At 42.3% G+C, this 19,038-nt stretch overlaps 1 protein-coding gene across 1 annotated transcript in view; it reads right to left on the bottom strand.

Annotated features, from left to right (window-relative positions):
* The window catches only part of LOC308293341 (receptor-type tyrosine-protein phosphatase U-like), a gene marked incomplete at its 5' end in the record, with an annotated part of 208,359 nt that overhangs the window by 142,873 nt on the left and 46,448 nt on the right, over window positions 1–19,038 (bottom strand). Inside the window, one exon of the mRNA XM_080735808.1 lies at window positions 3,007–3,135. Coding sequence (XP_080591934.1) covers window positions 3,007–3,135 — 129 coding nt within the window. The remainder of the gene's footprint in view (window positions 1–3,006; window positions 3,136–19,038) is intronic.

Genomic DNA, 19,038 nt, shown 5'->3' with positions numbered 1-19,038 from the left:
ACTAACTGAGCTCCAGTTATGTGAAAAGGACCTTTTCTTTGACGATGGCTGGCCAGATTGCTGACATTGAAACATGGGTTTTTCAAAAACCTCAGAAGGATTCAAAAGACACTTATAGAATCGGGTCAAAATTCAAATTTTCACGATTTTTCAAAAATAGCAGATCTACAAGCTCGCAGCGCGGCACCGTGAGCTTGTAGATCTGCTATTTTTCAATAGTTAAAGCATAAAATAATGATACACAATAATGTGTACCCGTTCTAAATGAGTTAAGCATGGTAAGGCAACCGAGCAGAAAATCCAGGAACGGGCATGGTTTAAACCCTTCAGTGCCAAACAGCACCTAACCATGTGCAAATGGAAATGCAAATAGATCTGCTATTCACTGCGCTTAGAACCATTCTGCTGTGCCTTGGGAAAGCCCTGTGTGACAAATAGGAACCCAACACCTGAACCAAGAGAAATTCACTGTACACTGACTGCACTGAGCAAAATAACTCTGGAACCCTGCATAGCATAGCGTAAAAGATGATGACAGAAGATAAACAATGTTTCCGTTCTGCTTTGAGCTGCCGGGGGCCCTGAGGACAACCAGGAAGTGTAATCAGCAGTGACCTCTGACCTGTGTCTCTCCACCAATCCCAGGGAGGTTTGTTTTTTTACGTACCAACGTGCCTCCAGAGAGGGTTGTGTGTGTGTGTGTGTGTGTGTGTGTGCATAAAAGAGGAACAAGCACTTGATAACACACACACACACACACACACACACACACACACACACACACACACACACACACACACACACACACACACACACACACACACACACACACACACACACACACACACACACACACACACACACACACACACTGTTGTACCAGCAGCCTAGAATTCACACTGTTCATACCAGCAACATTTCACTACAGGAACCAGGCTGTAGCATACTGTACAAGCACATGATGTGATGACGTGTCTCCTATGTGACCTTAAGAAAGACACACCACAACACAGCAGCAGATGCACTGGTTCTGAACATCTCTGCAGAGAGCATGCTGCCTGTGACATTCACTATTTAAATTGTTTCTTGTGCACCGTGTGTGTGTGTGTGTGTGTGTGTGTGTGTGTGTGTGTGTGTGTGTGTGTGTGTGTGTGTGTGTGTGTGTGTGTGTGTGTCTGTGTGTGTGTGTGTGTGTGTGTGTGTGCGTGCGTGCGTGTGTGTGTGTGCGTGCATGTGTGTGTGCGTGCGTGTGTGTGTGTGGGTGTGTCTGTGTGCATGTGTGCGTGCATGTGTGAAGAAAAAAGAGGAAATTTGAAATGATCAAAATAGCAAAGAAAGCCAGCAGAAAACCTTTTTTATTATCAATTATGTGTGTGTGTGTGTGTGTGTGTGTGTGTGTGTGTGTGTGTGTGTGTGTGTGTGTGTGTGTGTGTGTGTGTGTGTGTGTGTGTGTGTGTGTGTGTGTGTGTGTGTGTGTGTGTGTGGTTTCAAAATGCTAGTTATTTTGTTCAGGCACTTCCAGTTAGAATTATGCTACTTCAATATTTCCAACAATTCCATAAGCGTTGTAAGTGTGGATTTACTCAGGAGTTACACTCCCAGTGTGAGAGGACCTAAAGTATAAAAATAGGGCATAAGAGGTTAGATTTTCTACTTACATAACTGTCAATGTTTTCATAACCTACTTCGTACATATAGTGATATGCACATGGTGGATCATAATGATCTAAATGTATAAATGTGTAACTCATAGAAGGTCAGGAGAAGTGTGGGCAGCGGTTGCCGCGCCGCGGTAATACACAAACACACTCGCTCTGCGAGTAAACGCTGCGTGGTATTTCACAAAGATGAACACAATCCATCCCTCGCCGCCCGCGTACGCATGCACAAACGAGCACGCTCGCGGGGATTTTCACGGGACTGCGCCCGCTCACCTCGGGCCGAAATAGCCACCTGCCTCTCATTGAAAATGAATTACTAGGAGGCGGTGACCGCGTACCGTCTGGAACCCCCTTAAGTGTTTTCATAAGCTACCTGGTAGGAGGTCAGTAAAGTGATCATAGTGTAAGTGTTTTCATAAGCTACCTGGTAGGAGGTCAGTAGAGTGATCATAGTGTAAGTGTTTTCATAAGCTACCTGGTAGGAGGTCAGTAAAGTGATCATAGTGTAAGTGTTTTCATAAGCTACCTGGTAGGAGGTCAGTAGAGTGATCATAGTGTAAGTGTTTTCATAAGCTACCTGGTAGGAGGTCAGTAAAGTGATCATAGTGTAAGTGTTTTCATAAGCTACCTGGTAGGAGGTCAGTAGAGTGATCATAGTGTAAGTGTTTTCATAAGCTACCTGGTAGGAGGTCAGTAGAGTGATCATAGTGTAAGTGTTTTCATAAGCTACCTGGTAGCAGGTCAGTAGAGTGATCATAGTGTAAGTGTTTTCATAAGCTACCTGGTAGGAGGTCAGTAGAGTGATCATAGTGTAAGTGTTTTCATAAGCTACCAGGTAGGAGGTCAGGAGTGGCGTGATCATAGTGTAAGTGTTTTCATAAGCTACCTGGTAGGAGGTCAGTAGAGTGATCATAGTGTAAGTGTTTTCATAAGCTACCTGGTAGGAGGTCAGTAGAGTGATCATAGTGTAAGTGTTTTCATAAGCTACCTGGTAGGAGGTCAGTAGAGTGATCATAGTGTAAGTGTTTTCATAAGCTACCTGGTAGGAGGTCAGTAGAGTGATCATAGTGTAAGTGTTTTCATAAGCTACCTGGTAGGAGGGTCAGTAGAGTGATCATAGTGTAAGTGTTTTCATAAGCTACCTGGTAGGAGGTCATAGAGTGATCATAGTGTAAGTGTTTTCATAAGCTACCTGATAGGAGGGTCAGTAGAGTGATCATAGTGTAAGTGTTTTCATAAGCTACCTGGTAGGAGGTCATAGAGTGATCATAGTGTAAGTGTTTTCATAAGCTACCTGGTAGCAGGTCAGTAGAGTGATCATAGTGTAAGTGTTTTCATAAGCTACCTGGTAGGAGGTCAGGAGTGGAGTGCGGCCAGTTGTAGGTTCTGATCAGCTGCCAGTCAAAGTCATCTTCCTGTCCCTGGCGGTACTCACACGAGCTGGACTCAGAGTCCTCGTCAAACGTACAGCCAGCTGGACAGAGGGGAGAGAAAACACAACATAACATTATATAATGTTAAAAAATGATAATGTGCTTTTCTGTAGCGCCTTTTTCCAAACACTTTCACCCGTCACATTCACCCATTCGTCCGACTGCAGAAGAAACCATGCAAGGCACCAACCTGCTCATCAAGGAGCAGCACGGGATTCAGTGTCTTGCTCAAGAACACTTCGACACTAACCCAGGGGGAGCCGGGGATAGAACCAGCAACCATTCCATTTCCAAGCATCAACTCTACTCTCCTGAGGCATTGCCTCCAGTGTTGATTTCGTCGACTAAAACTATGACGACATTTTTTTGTCGACTGCGTTTTTTTCACTGTCAAAAACAAAATAAAAACTAAGCTGTGATGACTAAAACTAAGACTAAATATATTGACAATTTCGTCAACAAAATAAAAACTAGACTAAAACGTTAAGAGAGGGACTAGTGGAGAAGAGTCATTTTATGTTTGGTTGCTCTCAGGTGTTGCGTGCTGAAAATAGCAGATCTACAAGCTCACAACGCGTCGCCGCGTTGTGACTCGTGAGCTTGTAGATCGGCTATTTTCAGCACACAACCAAGCGTAAAATCAGTCATTATGATGCCATCAAGGCCTGCCAAAATACAATTCTACAGTTGACTAAATCAACAGTGGATTTAGTCGACTAAAATCTTATGATATTTAGTCGACTAAAATTGGACTAAAACTAAAACTGTTCGGGTGACTAAATTATGACAAAAACTAAAAGACATTTTATTCAAAATACTATGACTAAAACTAAATCAAAATTTGCTGTCAAAAACAACACAGATTGCCTCACTGCAAGGAGCGTTACTGTACATGGTTTGGCGGGGGAAATGCATCCTGAAAAATCTATAGCTATTAGTAAAGATCTGTGTCTCGTTTCATGGCACCAGGCGAAAAACAAGGCGACCAGATGATAACCATCATTAACGGCAGCACGGGATGGAACGACTGACATCACCACAGGCCCTCAGTAAATTACCTTCATACATCAAATCCTGCACGATCCTTCCAGCTAAAAGCTACAGTACATCACACGTAATGGTCAGAGCCAGGCTGTTGGCCGTGGCTGCAGCCACGCTAACAGTTCCATTCCATTTGGTTCAATTAGCCCTGTGGTGAGGGGAATGACAGTCACCGTACAGATGACCAGGCCAGAGGAGGAGAACATTGAACCCAGCAGGACTCAGTCTGCGTCAAGGTGACCCAGGCTCCGTCTATTCTATACCTTCTCTCTGGGTGTTCATTCCAGCCTCTCAGCTTCCATCATCACACAATCCACAGGCTCTTAACGTGACCTTGTTGTCCTTCAGTAGTACGTCTCTTAGCCAAAAGAGGCACGTCAGCCTTTGTTAAAATGTATTCTCTGGAAGAGAGTGGGTCAGATTCGTACCCCGTTTCAAAGGGAAACACATCATGCATGCACAACAATATGGGGTAAGTTAGGCACAATATGATTTCAATTTAAATTAGGCACAGTATGATCTCAATTTAATCTGCTACACAAGTAACTAAGCTAAATAATATTTTTCTCCAAGATTCCCCTAATGTCAGTTCCTATATGGTTTGAACCTTTTTTTTTTTACACCACATACGTATGGTATGGCACGTTATTCTTATTAAATATATTATGGACAATGCCTTGTTGTCTAATACCTATTTTAACAGTTTCTTTCAGGGGTCTCTTGTGATGATTTCCTGGTCTCCATACAGTACAGTATGTACCCAGATCACAAAGGCTGTGCAAGTAGACCACATGACATGCCCGCCAAAATATATGTAATTACAATAAAACATTTTTTTATAAACACAAACAAAACCCCTCTTTTTGTCAATTGAATTAAGGTGACTTGATTGGTGGACATCTAGGGCCTGTCAGCTCCCTTAGTGGCTTCTAAAAGAAGGCAAACCCCCCAATGCAAGGCTTTGTTTTCAAGAATCAGAAAACCTATCACTTCCATACTGAATGGGATGAAGACATTTTCCCTCCACTATTTCCCATTTAGTCTACTAGCCAGAATGTGAACCCGGACATATTGAGTACAGTAAGGTTTTATGTTAGAAATGTTGAGTATGGGTCCCCAGCATGTAGAAACTGCCGGATGCTAACTTGTATATGTTGAGCAATTTTCATAATCAGCCGCTAAAGTTGGTGTCCCATTAACTTTACATTACAGGAAAAATAAGCAAAAAAATAATCTGCTTTAAGTAGCATATGAGGGGTCTAACTAGGGGTATTTCATGATTCTGAATCCATTGCAAGCATCCGTTTTGCATGAAAAACATTCCTTGGGCTAAAACGGACCCCAGAAACATGTGAAAAGTGATGATTCGGCACTTTTAATCACTAAACCAAGGCCGATATTTCGCCAAGGAATGATTTTCGTGCAAAACGGATGCTTGCAATGGATTCAGAATCATGAAATACCCCTAGTTAGACCCCTCATATGCTACTTAAAGCAGATTATTTTTTTGCTTATTTTTCCTGTAATGTAAAGTTAATGGGACACCAACTTTAGTGGCTGATTATGAAAATTGCTCAACATATACAAGTTAGCATCCGGTGGTTTTTATATGCTGGGGACCCATACTCAACATTTCTAACATAAAACCTTACTGTACTCAATATGTCCGGGTTCACAATGGGGCTCAATGGGCTGGCAAGCGGACTAATTTCAAGTGTGTCTGACTATTCCAAAGCAATTCAGGTAACTGTTTTGGGAGGTGGCTATAGATAATGTTGAGCTAGTCATTTTAAAAGTAGCTCTCAATCATAAAAGTGTGGGCACCCCTGCTCTACTAAGTCCTCTTGAGGTCGAAACGTACAAATAAATTCACACTTTTAGCAGCAGGTGAACAACCTCCTGGCAGGCAGCACACGGTAGTAATGAGTTATAAGGATTATGCAGAGAACATAAACCCACTGGCCCCCGCACGCACGCGCACGCACACACACACACGCACGCACGCACACATGCACACACGCACGCACGCACACACACACACACAGTGGCCTGGCCAATTTGACCTTGGCCGGGTGTTCAGTGGCTGTGCCCTGGGCTGCAGAAAGTCCCAGGACCCTGTTCTGTTCTCTGTGATCACATTAACACTAGACAGCAGTTCTGCTGGAGTTAAAGACTCTCTCTGACTCTGTGCCAGACTCCACTCTAAACGAATCCCATCTGGGGGATAAACACACACACACCTTTTCCTCTGATGTTTTGACTTTCATGTTTTTTTGGGGTCTGTTTTTGTTCACAAAGATCTGTTCTGCGTACTACTAATGTAGAGTACTCTTTTCAATTACATAAAAATAAAACAATAATACATTAATAAATGTGTGGCAGGGCTGCATTCCCTTGGCCAATAAACATCACTTTCGTCATCAGCTTATTTTGGATTCCGCCACTTCCACCATTCCCGCTGACAAACAAAACACACACACTGACACACACAGTCTTCTTCCTCCATGCTTGAAGCATGTTGTGTTTGTAGAATGTAACACACACACACACACCCACACACACACACACACACACCCACACACACACACACACACACACACACACACACACACACACACCCACACACCCACACGCGCGCGCGCGCGCGCACACGCACAGTCGCACACACAAATGAAATGCCACGTTCCACTGATTCCCCTCATTAAGACAAATCCTCCTTTCCCATCATGCTCCTCTGCATTCAGGAGGCACCATGTTCTCCTCTCATTCCCCAAATTAGCTTCTCTGACGATGGGAGGGCAAGCCCTTGTAATTAGAAATGCCTCATGCATTGTTTGTGTGAGTGTGCGTGTGCGTGCGCATGTACGCTTGGAGTGCTGCTGAGTGGTCGTTGTTTGCTGTGTACTTAAAAATACATAAAATTATAATGATTATGTCAGTTCTGCACAAAGTGAAGTGTTAATGACTTTGGCAGTGAATTATTTGTGCTTTTCACGACAGCAGAGAACATGACTAACATCCAACAACCACCACAGTAAAAAAATGTGGGAGCTTTTAGAGTGGTAGGTAATTGCTCACCACAAGAGATGACAAGAGGATGAGATGAGTACAGTTCCAAAGCAATGTTCTGCAACACAGACACACAATCCACCCACAGATGGGTCCACCTCTGGACCCACAGACCCAAAATAACATCAGTGAGAAACTGTCACGGCTGACAAGTCTTTCGGGACCGGAGATGGGGATAAATACTGTAATAATCTGTGTGAGCCAATCGATTGTTCTCCACTTTATAAAAAGGTAGGTGAGGCAATTTGTGGAACAAGTAGAGAGACTAGCAGGTCTTGGATGTGTGGAGAGCTTCTCTGCATTGATGTCAGCATCACGTCATGCTCAGACGCTACCCAAAACTGTTCTATCTACCGGTAGCCAGCATAAATACACTATTAAGCTTTCTTTAATTGGTGCTAAATAAATAAAACTGCCTTGACCTATCATGATGCAGGATCAAATGTCATCTCAACACGGTCCCCCAGAAACCGCTTGATGGAATTTTAGACAGAATTCTTAATTTTGGCTTTTGTCATACTTTTTTACCTTTTATATTGTCTCACTGCTTTTCTGTGTCCGAGAACAAATGTACACTGTAGGGCTGGGTGGGAATTTCAAAATGTATCTTATCCAAAATGTAGAACCAATAACCGACTTAATCTCGCTCATGTAGGTTAATCGATGTTGTTGTTGTTGTGTTGTTTTTTTACATATATTTATTTGATTTCTTACATGAACGAATCAACACTAAACTAATTAAAATAGATTTTCTCTAATCGACAAAATCAATTAATCTGATTAATCATTTAACCCTATATTATTCTTCATTATACAATGGCGGCGTGAAAAAACAATGTTAAAAGAGCTGATCTACAAGCTCAAAATGTGTCACATTGCCCTGCCCTAGCACAATGTAGATCCATGAAATCCCTTGCATGTGAACATATTTGGCCAACAAACTGAATTCGCCTTCTGAATGACATCTGAATTTATCCTTTTTTACTCTCAAAAGTATAAGGCATTTTCGACTTGAGAATATGTCATTATAGAACAATAAATCAAGCCTTAACAGGCAGTAGAGGCCCTGGAGGGTGATTCATAGAGGAAGCAGCGCACACATCTTTATGATAAGACCCCAGATGCAGCTGCCCAGCACCAACCTGCGTTTGCATTGAACCTGACTGATAGCTTACAGTCTTTAACACTAAACCTCACTAACCTGATTGATAGCTTATACAGTCTTTTAACACTGAACATCACTAACCTGACTGATAGCTTACAGTCCAGATATACAGTACATCATAAAATACATCCAGATTGAGAGGGAGAAAACACATAGTAGTCCTTTTATACAGAGTAGAATTTATCCTATATAGATTGTACAGTAACATTTAACCTAGTGGGTGCGATATATAGATTGTATACAGCAGCATTATTCTACACAGGGAAGGATACAGTAAATTAGAAGCGGTGAGCTGTGTGAAGGGCTCTCTAACAGCAGGAGTAGAGGACGGATTAGAGTAACGGTTGATATGATGATGATGGGACGTTGTGTGAAAGACGTTCTTTTCAAAAGATTTCTAAAAACACACAGAGAAGTAATCAAAGAGCACTGGGAGGGGAAGCGGGTTTCTCGTCATGTTTCTTTCAGTTTCATCATGTGTACAGATGTTGGAGTAGAATGTAGTAGATACTCAAAAACATTCACAATTACACTGACTATAGCAGAAGAACACTGATTGCAGCACAGAATGTGAACAGCACAGTAACAATAGACACTGGAATATAATGAACCCAACCTGCCTTCAGCTCTATCTGGATGCCTGCAATTATCTCAGAGATTGTCTTTCATTTTGGGGGCGATATGGATATGAAAGGTTAATGCCGAGCAGAATTATTACTGCAAAGTACCGTAGATCTCTGTAGATTTCTGCTCTGTCTTACTATTATTTTCAGTGTAGATGCCTAATTAAAGTCAGTCAGTCAGTCAGTCAGTCAGTCAGTCAGTCAGTCAGTCAGTCAGTTAGTGTAGTTAGTTGATTCCTATCATTAAATTGCTGGCCTCTATGGATTTCTTCTCTATGCACCTATTATTTTCAGTGTCGATGCCTATTGTTCTTTAATTACTTTGGTGGTTCAAGGTAGAATCTGGCCTCATTCCTCTGATTTACTGATTTGAAAAAGGAGACGATTATACTCATGAATATTAATAGGCTCATAAGGATATCAAAATACGATTGAGAATAGTGTTCTCACCTAAACAAATCCATCTTGGTTTATTATAGCAAAATAATGATTGGTTAAAGTTTGGTCCAAACTTGGCTTGAGAGATTGTTGCACTGACCACGAGTCACGACTATTCCGCTGGGAAATGAATTCTGTCCCACATGAAGTAGAACGAATACTTCCATTTTTACACGCTTGTAATTCATGGGTTTACACTAGAAAGTTATGTTCTTGATGAATTCTGTCTTGCCATTTACAGGAAAATAAACATCCATTGAACTCAATGAACAAAAAAGGTTTTTTTCTTGTTTAGCTCTGTTTTCTGATGTTGTGAAGCTGCGCTGGTCCTGATTGAGTCTGTATGTCCTTATTGCCAGTGACCGTCAATAAATGGCTGCTGCCAAGCTTCGTCTGAGACTTGAGTGACTTGTATCGCAACACAACGCACGCAGGCAGAGTTCACATTGCTACACTTGCGGAAGTAATAATCTCGACAACTACAGTCACCAAATGCTGGGACAGAAACCTAGTTCAGATGTATTATAAATCAAAATGCCATTAAATGCTTCTCATCTCATGACTGTTTGACTGTTTAAACTTGACTAAGTGAAACCTGGGGGGCGATCTTGTGTTCTTTTGATGAAAGATGGTTCTGTTCCCTCAGGACAAACCAGCAGAACGTAGGAGCAGCCCAGCTCACTGGCATCTGTTTAATCACAGCTTTACACACCTCACAGCAGGAAGGTCTGATGGGACCCAGAAACCACAATGTTCAGACTGAGTCTTCTGTTTGGTTGCAGATAAAGCGCGGTTGCGGTGTGATTTGCATTGAGGCGAGTGCAGGCCATGCATCAACTTCCTGACAACTTTACTTATTGTGAGGAGGAGGCACTACAGTATAGGAGGAGAGACGACACGCTCCTCATCAATACAGAGGCAGCAGCAGTGGCCTCATCCAACCCCTGAATCTTTAAAGGCCATTAATAACAACAACCACACTTCTTCTATAAACCCTTGAGAGCAGGAGGAGAGAAGTCAGTGAAACAAAAACTGTATTTCTTTTTTTTTTTTATCCCACAATTTTGTAACCCATTTTCACCCAGTGCCAATTGCCTATGTAATCCTAGGCTCTGCTCTCCCTCTGCCGCGCCTGGGGAGACAACAGACTGACCTCATGCTTCCTTCTATGCATGAGGAGTCCAAGTTGCTTCTTTTCACCTGACAGTGGGTATTTCCCTGGTTTGGACGTAGCGCGTGGAAGGAACACGTTATTCCAACCAGTTCCTTTCCCCTCCATCAGGCGCCCCGGCTGGCCAGGGGGAGGCATTATTGAGACCAGGAACTGCATGTTTTTGTGAGGGTATCAACCCTAGGAGACACGGGGAAAACATGCAAACTCCACACAGAAAGGCCCTATCGCCAACCCCACCTAGGGTGTGGGTGCTGATGACGCGGAGGGAGGAATACGCCCCCAGCACCCACAGCGTCACCCGGCGGGAATCGAACCCAGAACCTTCTAGCTGTGAGGCGAAGCGCTAACCACTGCCCCACCGTGCTCCCCCCCCAAAAAACTGTATTTCAACTACAAAGGAAGGAAAGAAACAAATAATAATCATGATGATAATGAAACAAATACATTACAATTTAATCAAATTAAACAAAAGCAGTGCAAAAACATATGGTGGCAAAGTCTAATTTCCTCTCTATCCACATGCGGCACCATTCAAATTCTGAGTTGGAGCATGTGCCAAGATTGTCACCGTGGGGCATAGGATGATGTGTGAAATTACTGATCCTCAGTTGTACACTTCATCATTCCCTACTCCAGCTGCATACAGCTCAGCGTTGTGAAAACACATAGAAAAGTTTGAGATGGATGAAGCAAGGTTGTAATCTGTCCTGAAAAAAAAGGAAGAAGGAAAGAAATCTAACCTTGATCGAAGCAACGTGGCAGGTAGATTCATCAATTATCAGACAGCAATTTGTTGAGGTGGAAAAGGGAAGCAGCCACTGTGTCCAGTGCAGATACTCCTCATTAGTGGAGCCTCTATCCGTTCATTTATCATTCCGTCTTTCACTATCTGCCTCCACTAGAGACATCAATTACGTTGCCCTCACCTCCCACAATCCGAAGGCACTCTCTGAAAACCCTCCTGAACCGAATGTTATTGCTAGATATACGTTGACATGATAGGGAGCTATGAATAGAAGCTGATTAATAAAAACAGACCCTTGTCCAGCCAGCAACAGATCAACCTAATCAAGATGCCAATAGCCTAATCTTCTACCTGTATTACTTTCAACATACAGAAAAGCAGCACAATTTACTACCAATTTTCTACGCTCTTATCCTACATTCATTTGTGGAATGAACCGTAGTCAACTACAGTACAACCGGGTAAATTACAAAGTAAATAGAGAAAGAGTGCAAAGAAAAAAAACTTTGAATGCCCTTTTCAAGTACCAGGATGCCACGTTCCTAAATTTCTAGTGCACGGATCAATTTTTAGTGCACGGATCGTGCACGCCCATGCACCATATATGCACCATATGTGTAGTACTTTTTAACAGCTTTCAAACAAAAAAATCCGCTTTGAAATCCGTTCAGGCATTCATGAGATAGAAGCCTTCAAAGTCAGACAAAACAAACACTGCCACCTTCCTAAATTTCTAGTGCACGGATCAATTTTTAGTGCACGGATCGTGCACGTCCATGCCTAGATCATGCACCATATGTGTAGTACTTTTTAACAGCTTTCAAACAAAAAAATACGCTTGGAAATCCGTTCAGGCATTCATGAGATACAAGCCTTCAAAGTCAGACAAAACAGCCATTTTTGACATTTTGAAAGATGTGTTTGTTATGGGGCTAAACATGCAATTTCGCAATTGCGATCATGCCTAATACATTTGAGGCATTTTTAGAATTCTTTTTATAAAAACATTTTTTGAAAAAAACAAAAACAAAAAAAAACGGGAAACTCGGGCTGTGGCAGCCTGGGACTACTGTAATAACTCGGGAAACTCGGGCCTTGGCAGTCAATGAGTTAAGTGCTGCAACTATAATAACTATAACATAAACCTCAAACCTACCATCAGTTTAAACAACAAACATGCTACAGAAATAACATTCTTAACATCTATGGCGCATACACTGTGTGTTATCTAAATAACATGCATACCGTACAGTGTACAGCATGTGAACAAGTAACCAACATAATCTGGTAGTATGTTTATTTATCTATCAAAAAGAGAACTTATACACGGTATGAGGAGTGCTAAGGGGTGAGGTGGAGTCTGAAGAGGTGAATTTTCAGAGTGCAGCAGAAAATGGGGAGTGCAGTGAGGTCATTTCACAGCCTGGGAGCCAGGAGAGGGAAGAGTCTAGGACAGGGATCGGCAACCCAAAATGTTGAAAGAGCCATATTGGACCAAAAAAAAAAAAAAAAATCTGTCTGGAGCCGCAAAAAATTATAAAAGCCTTATAAATCGTTGTTGTCGGGTGGAAACCTTGTATGTCCAAAACATCGTTTTGTATTTATCATTTAAAAAATGAACTAAACTAGTGAAAACAGCCGATCTACAAGCACACAACGCCTCGCACCGCGAGGCGTTGTGTGCTTGTAGATCTGCTGTTTTCACTACTTTTGTGCGTCTTTGTGCGTCTTGTATGATGAAGCAGGACTTTACTTTTGAAACAAATTTGAAACTTGGAGATACAAGGTTTCTGCCCGACAGTGACGATAAAAAAATTGTTAAAACAAAAAATATTTTTTTCCCCCCATCTTTTTCTCTTTCATACATTTTTTTAAAAGCTCCAGGGAGCCACTAGGGTGGCGCTAAAGAGCCGCATGCGGCTCTAGAGCCACGGGTTGCTGACCCCCGGTCTAGGACTAGGTAATCGTGGAGTGATGGCCAGGGTGTCAAATGAACGGATCAGCTGATCTGTGCAGGAAGGGCTGTAGGGGTGGGTGGATCATGTCCTGAAGGTACCATTGCATATTATGAACATTTTATCAACAGAGATGAGGCATTTCTTTTGCCACCAGGTGGAAGGCTGCTTTAAAGGACAACTTTGTTTTTTTACAACAAGGGTTCATATTTTAGATTGTAATTAGAGAAAAAAAAAGAAAAGATGAGTGTTAAAATATTTAATTTACTGCTTTCTATCGTTTTAGAGATTTCAGTGCTAAATATGTATTTTTAAACACAATAAGCCGACAATTTCTTTGTTGCTATTTTCACGTGCCCCCATAAGTCACATCTGCCCATGAAAGATTGCAGTGCATCTTGGGAATGGACTTATTGTGTCTAAAAAGACATATTTAGCCACAAATCAAAATAGTTAAAATCACTAAAACGATAGAAAGAAGTAAATGAAAACATTTTAACACTCACCTTTGCTTTTCTCTAATGACTATCTAAAATATGAACCCTAAAAAAACAAAGTTGTCCTTTAAGGGTGCCTGCCAACAGAGGAGCATTCGAGGGCTGACCTAAATGCCTTACTTGAAGGCCCTATATGTGATTGTGCACGAGGTTACACAATATTATGCATGGTCTTTCATAACGCGCAATACTAAATATATGAATAAATAAAACATGCAGGTCACATTTATTTATTTTTTCATTTATAGTAAGGGCCTCACATTGATTTACACAACATTGTGTGATTGCTTGATGTTGCACGTCAGCCAAACAGCCCAGGGCTCCGATGTCAATTTCCATGCAATCAAATGGTAAAAAATAATCATTGAGAGTTGCTCAAAGCAGAAGCGAAGTCAATTATGTGTGAAACGAGTGCATGCTGATGCTGATGTTTATTCCTACATGGGATTTGATGAGGTTCTTATATTTGTCTTCTTTGACTCTGTGATTGCAGCGTCTGGTACACAGTGTGCTTTGCACACACAGGCTCCTGGGCTGCGCTGTGGGTGGCCTCTGTCTGCACTGCCTGCTCTGACACAGACATGCTTTTGTGGTGCTTCCTTATTTATTTATTTGCAAAATAAAACATGCAACCATGGAGACCCCCTGCATGGAATAACAAGTGGCCACCACAGATTCAGGGAGTGAAAACCCCTCCACTCCACACCTCTGAGTTCTGCAGCCCTCACAGCACACAGCAGGCACCTGCTCCAGCTCTCACCGAGGGGTCTCCTCTGCCCAGCTGCAGGGGCCCGACCTGCATTACTGTGAAATGGACCTGACACTGTAAAGACCCTCACAGGGCAAACACAGCTATGAGACACATAGATAAAAACCTCTGTGTGCCACCTCAAGAGAAGATCAGTGAAACGTAAAAACGAGAGGCACAAGCTCAGTAACAGTAACATGTATCAAAATGTCAAAGAAGCAACAGCATGCGCGCCGTGCGCGCGCACACACACACACACACACACACACACACACACACACACACACACACACACACACACACACACACACACACACACACACACACACACACACACACACACACACACACACACACACACACACACACACACAAGGACACACAAACAAAGAAAAAGACACTCAGTAGGCCACAGCCTCTTATTATGGTGTCTGTGATAACAACCACAGAGATATGAGAACAACGATCAGTGCTCTGCTCTCCAGAGAGAGTTGCACTGTCTTCACTGAGCTTTAAAGTGATCCCTGACTAATACGACAAATATGTCTTAATACATTATAATTGTCCTCTATAACTACAATGTAAAATTAAAAACACCTCAATTATTTTATTTCTTCTAGAAAGCTAATCTTTCACTCAGTAGGGGAAATGCCTGTCTCAAGTTGATGATGTTGATGTGTCATTTTTATGGCATGCATGTGCAAAAAAAAAAAAAACACAAACACATTTGAAATATTGATTTGATGCTCATATTAACCATAGGAAGTATTAAGTTTGTTTTTATTTTCACATGCATGCCATAAATTCCATAGGGATAGATCACACATGACATTTATGACATCATCAACTTGCGACGGGCATTTCCCCTATTGAGTGAAAGATTAGCTATTTCTAGAAGAAATAAAATAATTGAGGTGTTTTTAATTTTACATTGTAGTTAAAGAGGACAATTATAATGTATTAAGACATATTTGTCGTATTAGTCAGGGATCACTTTAATTACAGCTCCACACGTCCTGCCAGAGCAAACAAAGACCAGGATGCCCCCTGGAACTCTTCATCCTTTCCTTCCTTCCTATTCTTCTTCCTCGTCCTCTCATTCCAGCCAGCCAAGGAAGCATTAGCCAAGAGGGAACATCATCAAGTATGCGCAGGGTTTCCTGCAGCACTTTACAGGCCAGGCGCCCCGCCCGGCCTGAAAACCCCCCCGCCCCCCCAAGGGACTAAAAAAAAAAAAAAAAAAAAAATTTCTCAAAAAAAGTTTTTGGACCTCCAACAATGTACTAGGCATGATCGCGATCGCGAAATTGCATGTTTAACCCCCATACCAACCCTATCTTTCAAACATGGCAGCCATGTTTGTTTACATTTGAAGAAAACATAAGGGCTGGTATCTCCTGAATGCCTATTCAATGTTGAATAAATGTGAATGATAGCATGTAGTTGTGTTTTCCGTCATCATGGGCACATTCATGTGTTTTTTATAGGGCAAAAATAAGAATTAATATAAAAAATTAAGTGAATTAATTACTCGAATTAATTAATTAATTATCAAAAAATTTCGGTGAGATCCCCCCCTGGTCAAGACTTTTTCCTGCAGGAAACCCTGATGCGTGTAGAATTAGTCTGTGAACGGTCCAAAATGTCCCCATGTAGAAAACACACTCGCTGACAGAATTCCTCACTTAAGAGAAGTGTGGACATTATGGAAGACACAAGAGACTTAATACTGCTTCAAAGTAAGCTGTTCTAGTTTCAGTTTAGCTACTAAAGCTCCGTGCAATAAAGCCCCATACTGTATATGATGATAGCAGCCCTAGTAAGAGGCTTAAACCTAATTCATTCATTTAGAAATTAAGCTTTACCCATGAGACATCCAAAAGATTGACATTATTCAACAAAATGCTTTACGGATCACCCACGCACGTGTGCGCACGCACGCACGCACGCACGCGCGCACGCGCACACACGCACACACGCACACACGCACACACACACACACACAATCTAAAAAGAAACACAGAACAAAGACAGTCTCAAAAGAAACACAGAAAGCATCTATATTACTTTCTTGGTCCGGTGATTCCAGCTGGCAGATTCATCAAACTGGGAGGCAAAGAATGCATTTAATGTTTCTGTAAGTATGGGCTGTTCTTGTGAGACTGTCAATTATTGACAGCCTGTCAAACCAGTTCTTGCGCTAAAAGCCCATACCGCCCAGTCGAAACTTACTCTGTGCTCATTAGATAACTCAATAAAATTGTGTGGTGTGCGACTGTGCGCATAGAGAAGCTAAAGATCGGAAAATAATGTATCTATTCTTCCTGAACCGATTATCTGACAAATGATCAAATCAAATCATCGAATAATATTCTTTATTCATAGTACGCTTGTCCACCCTGCCGATTGTCCACTTTCATTAATGCATTCAATTGAACGTCTGGCCCCCAGTTTGCCTCCCATGTAGCTCTGGTCACAGGCAGCTGACTAAAAGACTAGACCAGGATTTCCCTACCCCTACGAGGGCTCAACTTCTGTCAAAATAAACTAAACTACTTCGCTACAAACCTAACCAAAGGTAGTTTTGCGTTGTTGAAAGTCTATTTTCTGCGGTGGGAAACCTCTCAGCACCCCACCCACTCTGTAAAATACACTATTTTTGTCATGAAATAAAACACATCCAACTCGACCACCGCTTATTTCCGGGTTGTGTCTGCGGTGGCTCGCTCCCGGCTCGAGGTGGGTTTATTATATTTCATGACAAAAATAATGTATTTTACTGAGTGGGAGGGTTGCTGAGAGGTTTCCCGCCGCGAAGAATAGACTTTCAACAACACAAAACTACCTTTGGTTAGGTGAGTAGCGAAGTAGTTTAGTTTATTTTCACTGAAGTTGAGCCCTCATAGGGGTAGAGAAATCCTGGTCTAGTATTTAAGTCAGCCGCCTGTCAGAGCGTCAGTGGACCAGAGCTACCTCCCATAGTGCATCAGTGGCTCATGACAGGCGCAGAACGTTTCCATTCCTTCTTGACATGAGCTTGCGTGAAACGACGCCAAGTAACAGCCGCCAGGAGATAGGTCAGAGGTTAAAGGAGAAGCCTTGGAAGGTGAGAAGGAACGGGTCAAGGAAGTTCACCCAGTGGAATAACAGGCTTAGTTTTTTATTCAACGAGCATGTCTGACCGAGGAGGCTTATAGAGCAGGGGTCTTCAACAGGGGGTCCAGGACCCCTAGGGGGTCCTCCAAATCTTTGTGTGATAGAAACCTTTTTTCTCCTTTTTTATATTAACCACTTGAACCCTAGTGTCCATATTCTGAGAACTTTTGCTATCTACAAGCTCACAACACCTCGTGCTGCAAGGCGTTGTGAGCTTGTAGATCGGCTATTTTCGTCAAAGAGCTTTGGTGTAGAGGGGGAAAAGAGCAGACTAAGTACAGAGTGAAAGGTCATGTTTGTTAAGTATTGACGGCTCAAGTGGTTAAATATCTGAAAACACAAATTGACATGAATACAAAATACACTGACGATTGTGCTGTCAAACAATGAAACTATATGGAATCTATGAAAAGGTTGTGGGGGTCCCTGCTTCATCTCTCTCTCTCAACTAAGGGGTCCTTGGCCTGAAAACGTTGAAGACCCCTGGCTTAGAGAGACCCGAAGGTGCAGAATAATGTGTGGTCACCCACACACACATCCATCGCCATTAAAGCACTTTGCACTCCAGTCACTATACAGCACTTCAGCAGCTACAGTATGCAAATCAGTGACTGCTGAGCCCAGCAGAGCTGAAGCAACAATCATCTCTTGAATAAACATTTCCCCTAACAGTAAAGTATAAACCGTTTAAAAAGGAAATCCTACGGTTGATTCATTAGAGAAAAGCTACTGATAATTAAGCAGCTTTTTACAGGCCAGAGGGTGTGCATTCAGAGGAGGAAGATCAAACATGAGTATCTCTCTCAGTCTCAACCCATTGCTATTATCCTATAAACCAGTGGTTCTCAAAGTGCATTTCAGGGACTCTCTATGTTCCTTTATGGGGGTCTAAATTCACCCATACAAATATGTAACTTTGACGGTGTACAAATCGAACCAAATGCACCCCCAGGGGTGCGGGAGGGGCAACCAGGAGGTCCCTAGTCAAATGAGCAGTCGTTCAATTTCACTATAGTTCAATACACTTGAAATTGTTACAATGCTAAATAAATATGACTGTCTAACTGTCTATTTAGAACAAAACATGTTTTCGTAATAGGGTCCGTAGACCTGACATGCATTGATATACGTGCTCCTGTCCTGTGTTCTGTTCAGTGAAGCCTAAACACACACGCACGTGCATGTGCACGCATGCACGCACGCACGCACGCACGCACATGCACACACAGTGGTCTTCAGTCACCACAATGACAATACAATGTCAGCTCTATCACCCCAACCAGCCACGAGGAGCTGCTTCAGTGGGCCGTACAAGCACATAATTGAACATAAT

Source organism: Nannobrachium achirus, assembly GCF_963921795.1.
Source record: "Nannobrachium achirus genome assembly, chromosome: 10".
Lineage (NCBI taxonomy): Eukaryota > Metazoa > Chordata > Actinopteri > Myctophiformes > Myctophidae > Nannobrachium > Nannobrachium achirus.
Note: the sequence above shows the minus strand (reverse complement) of the source record. Positions and strands in the feature narration are given on the sequence as shown.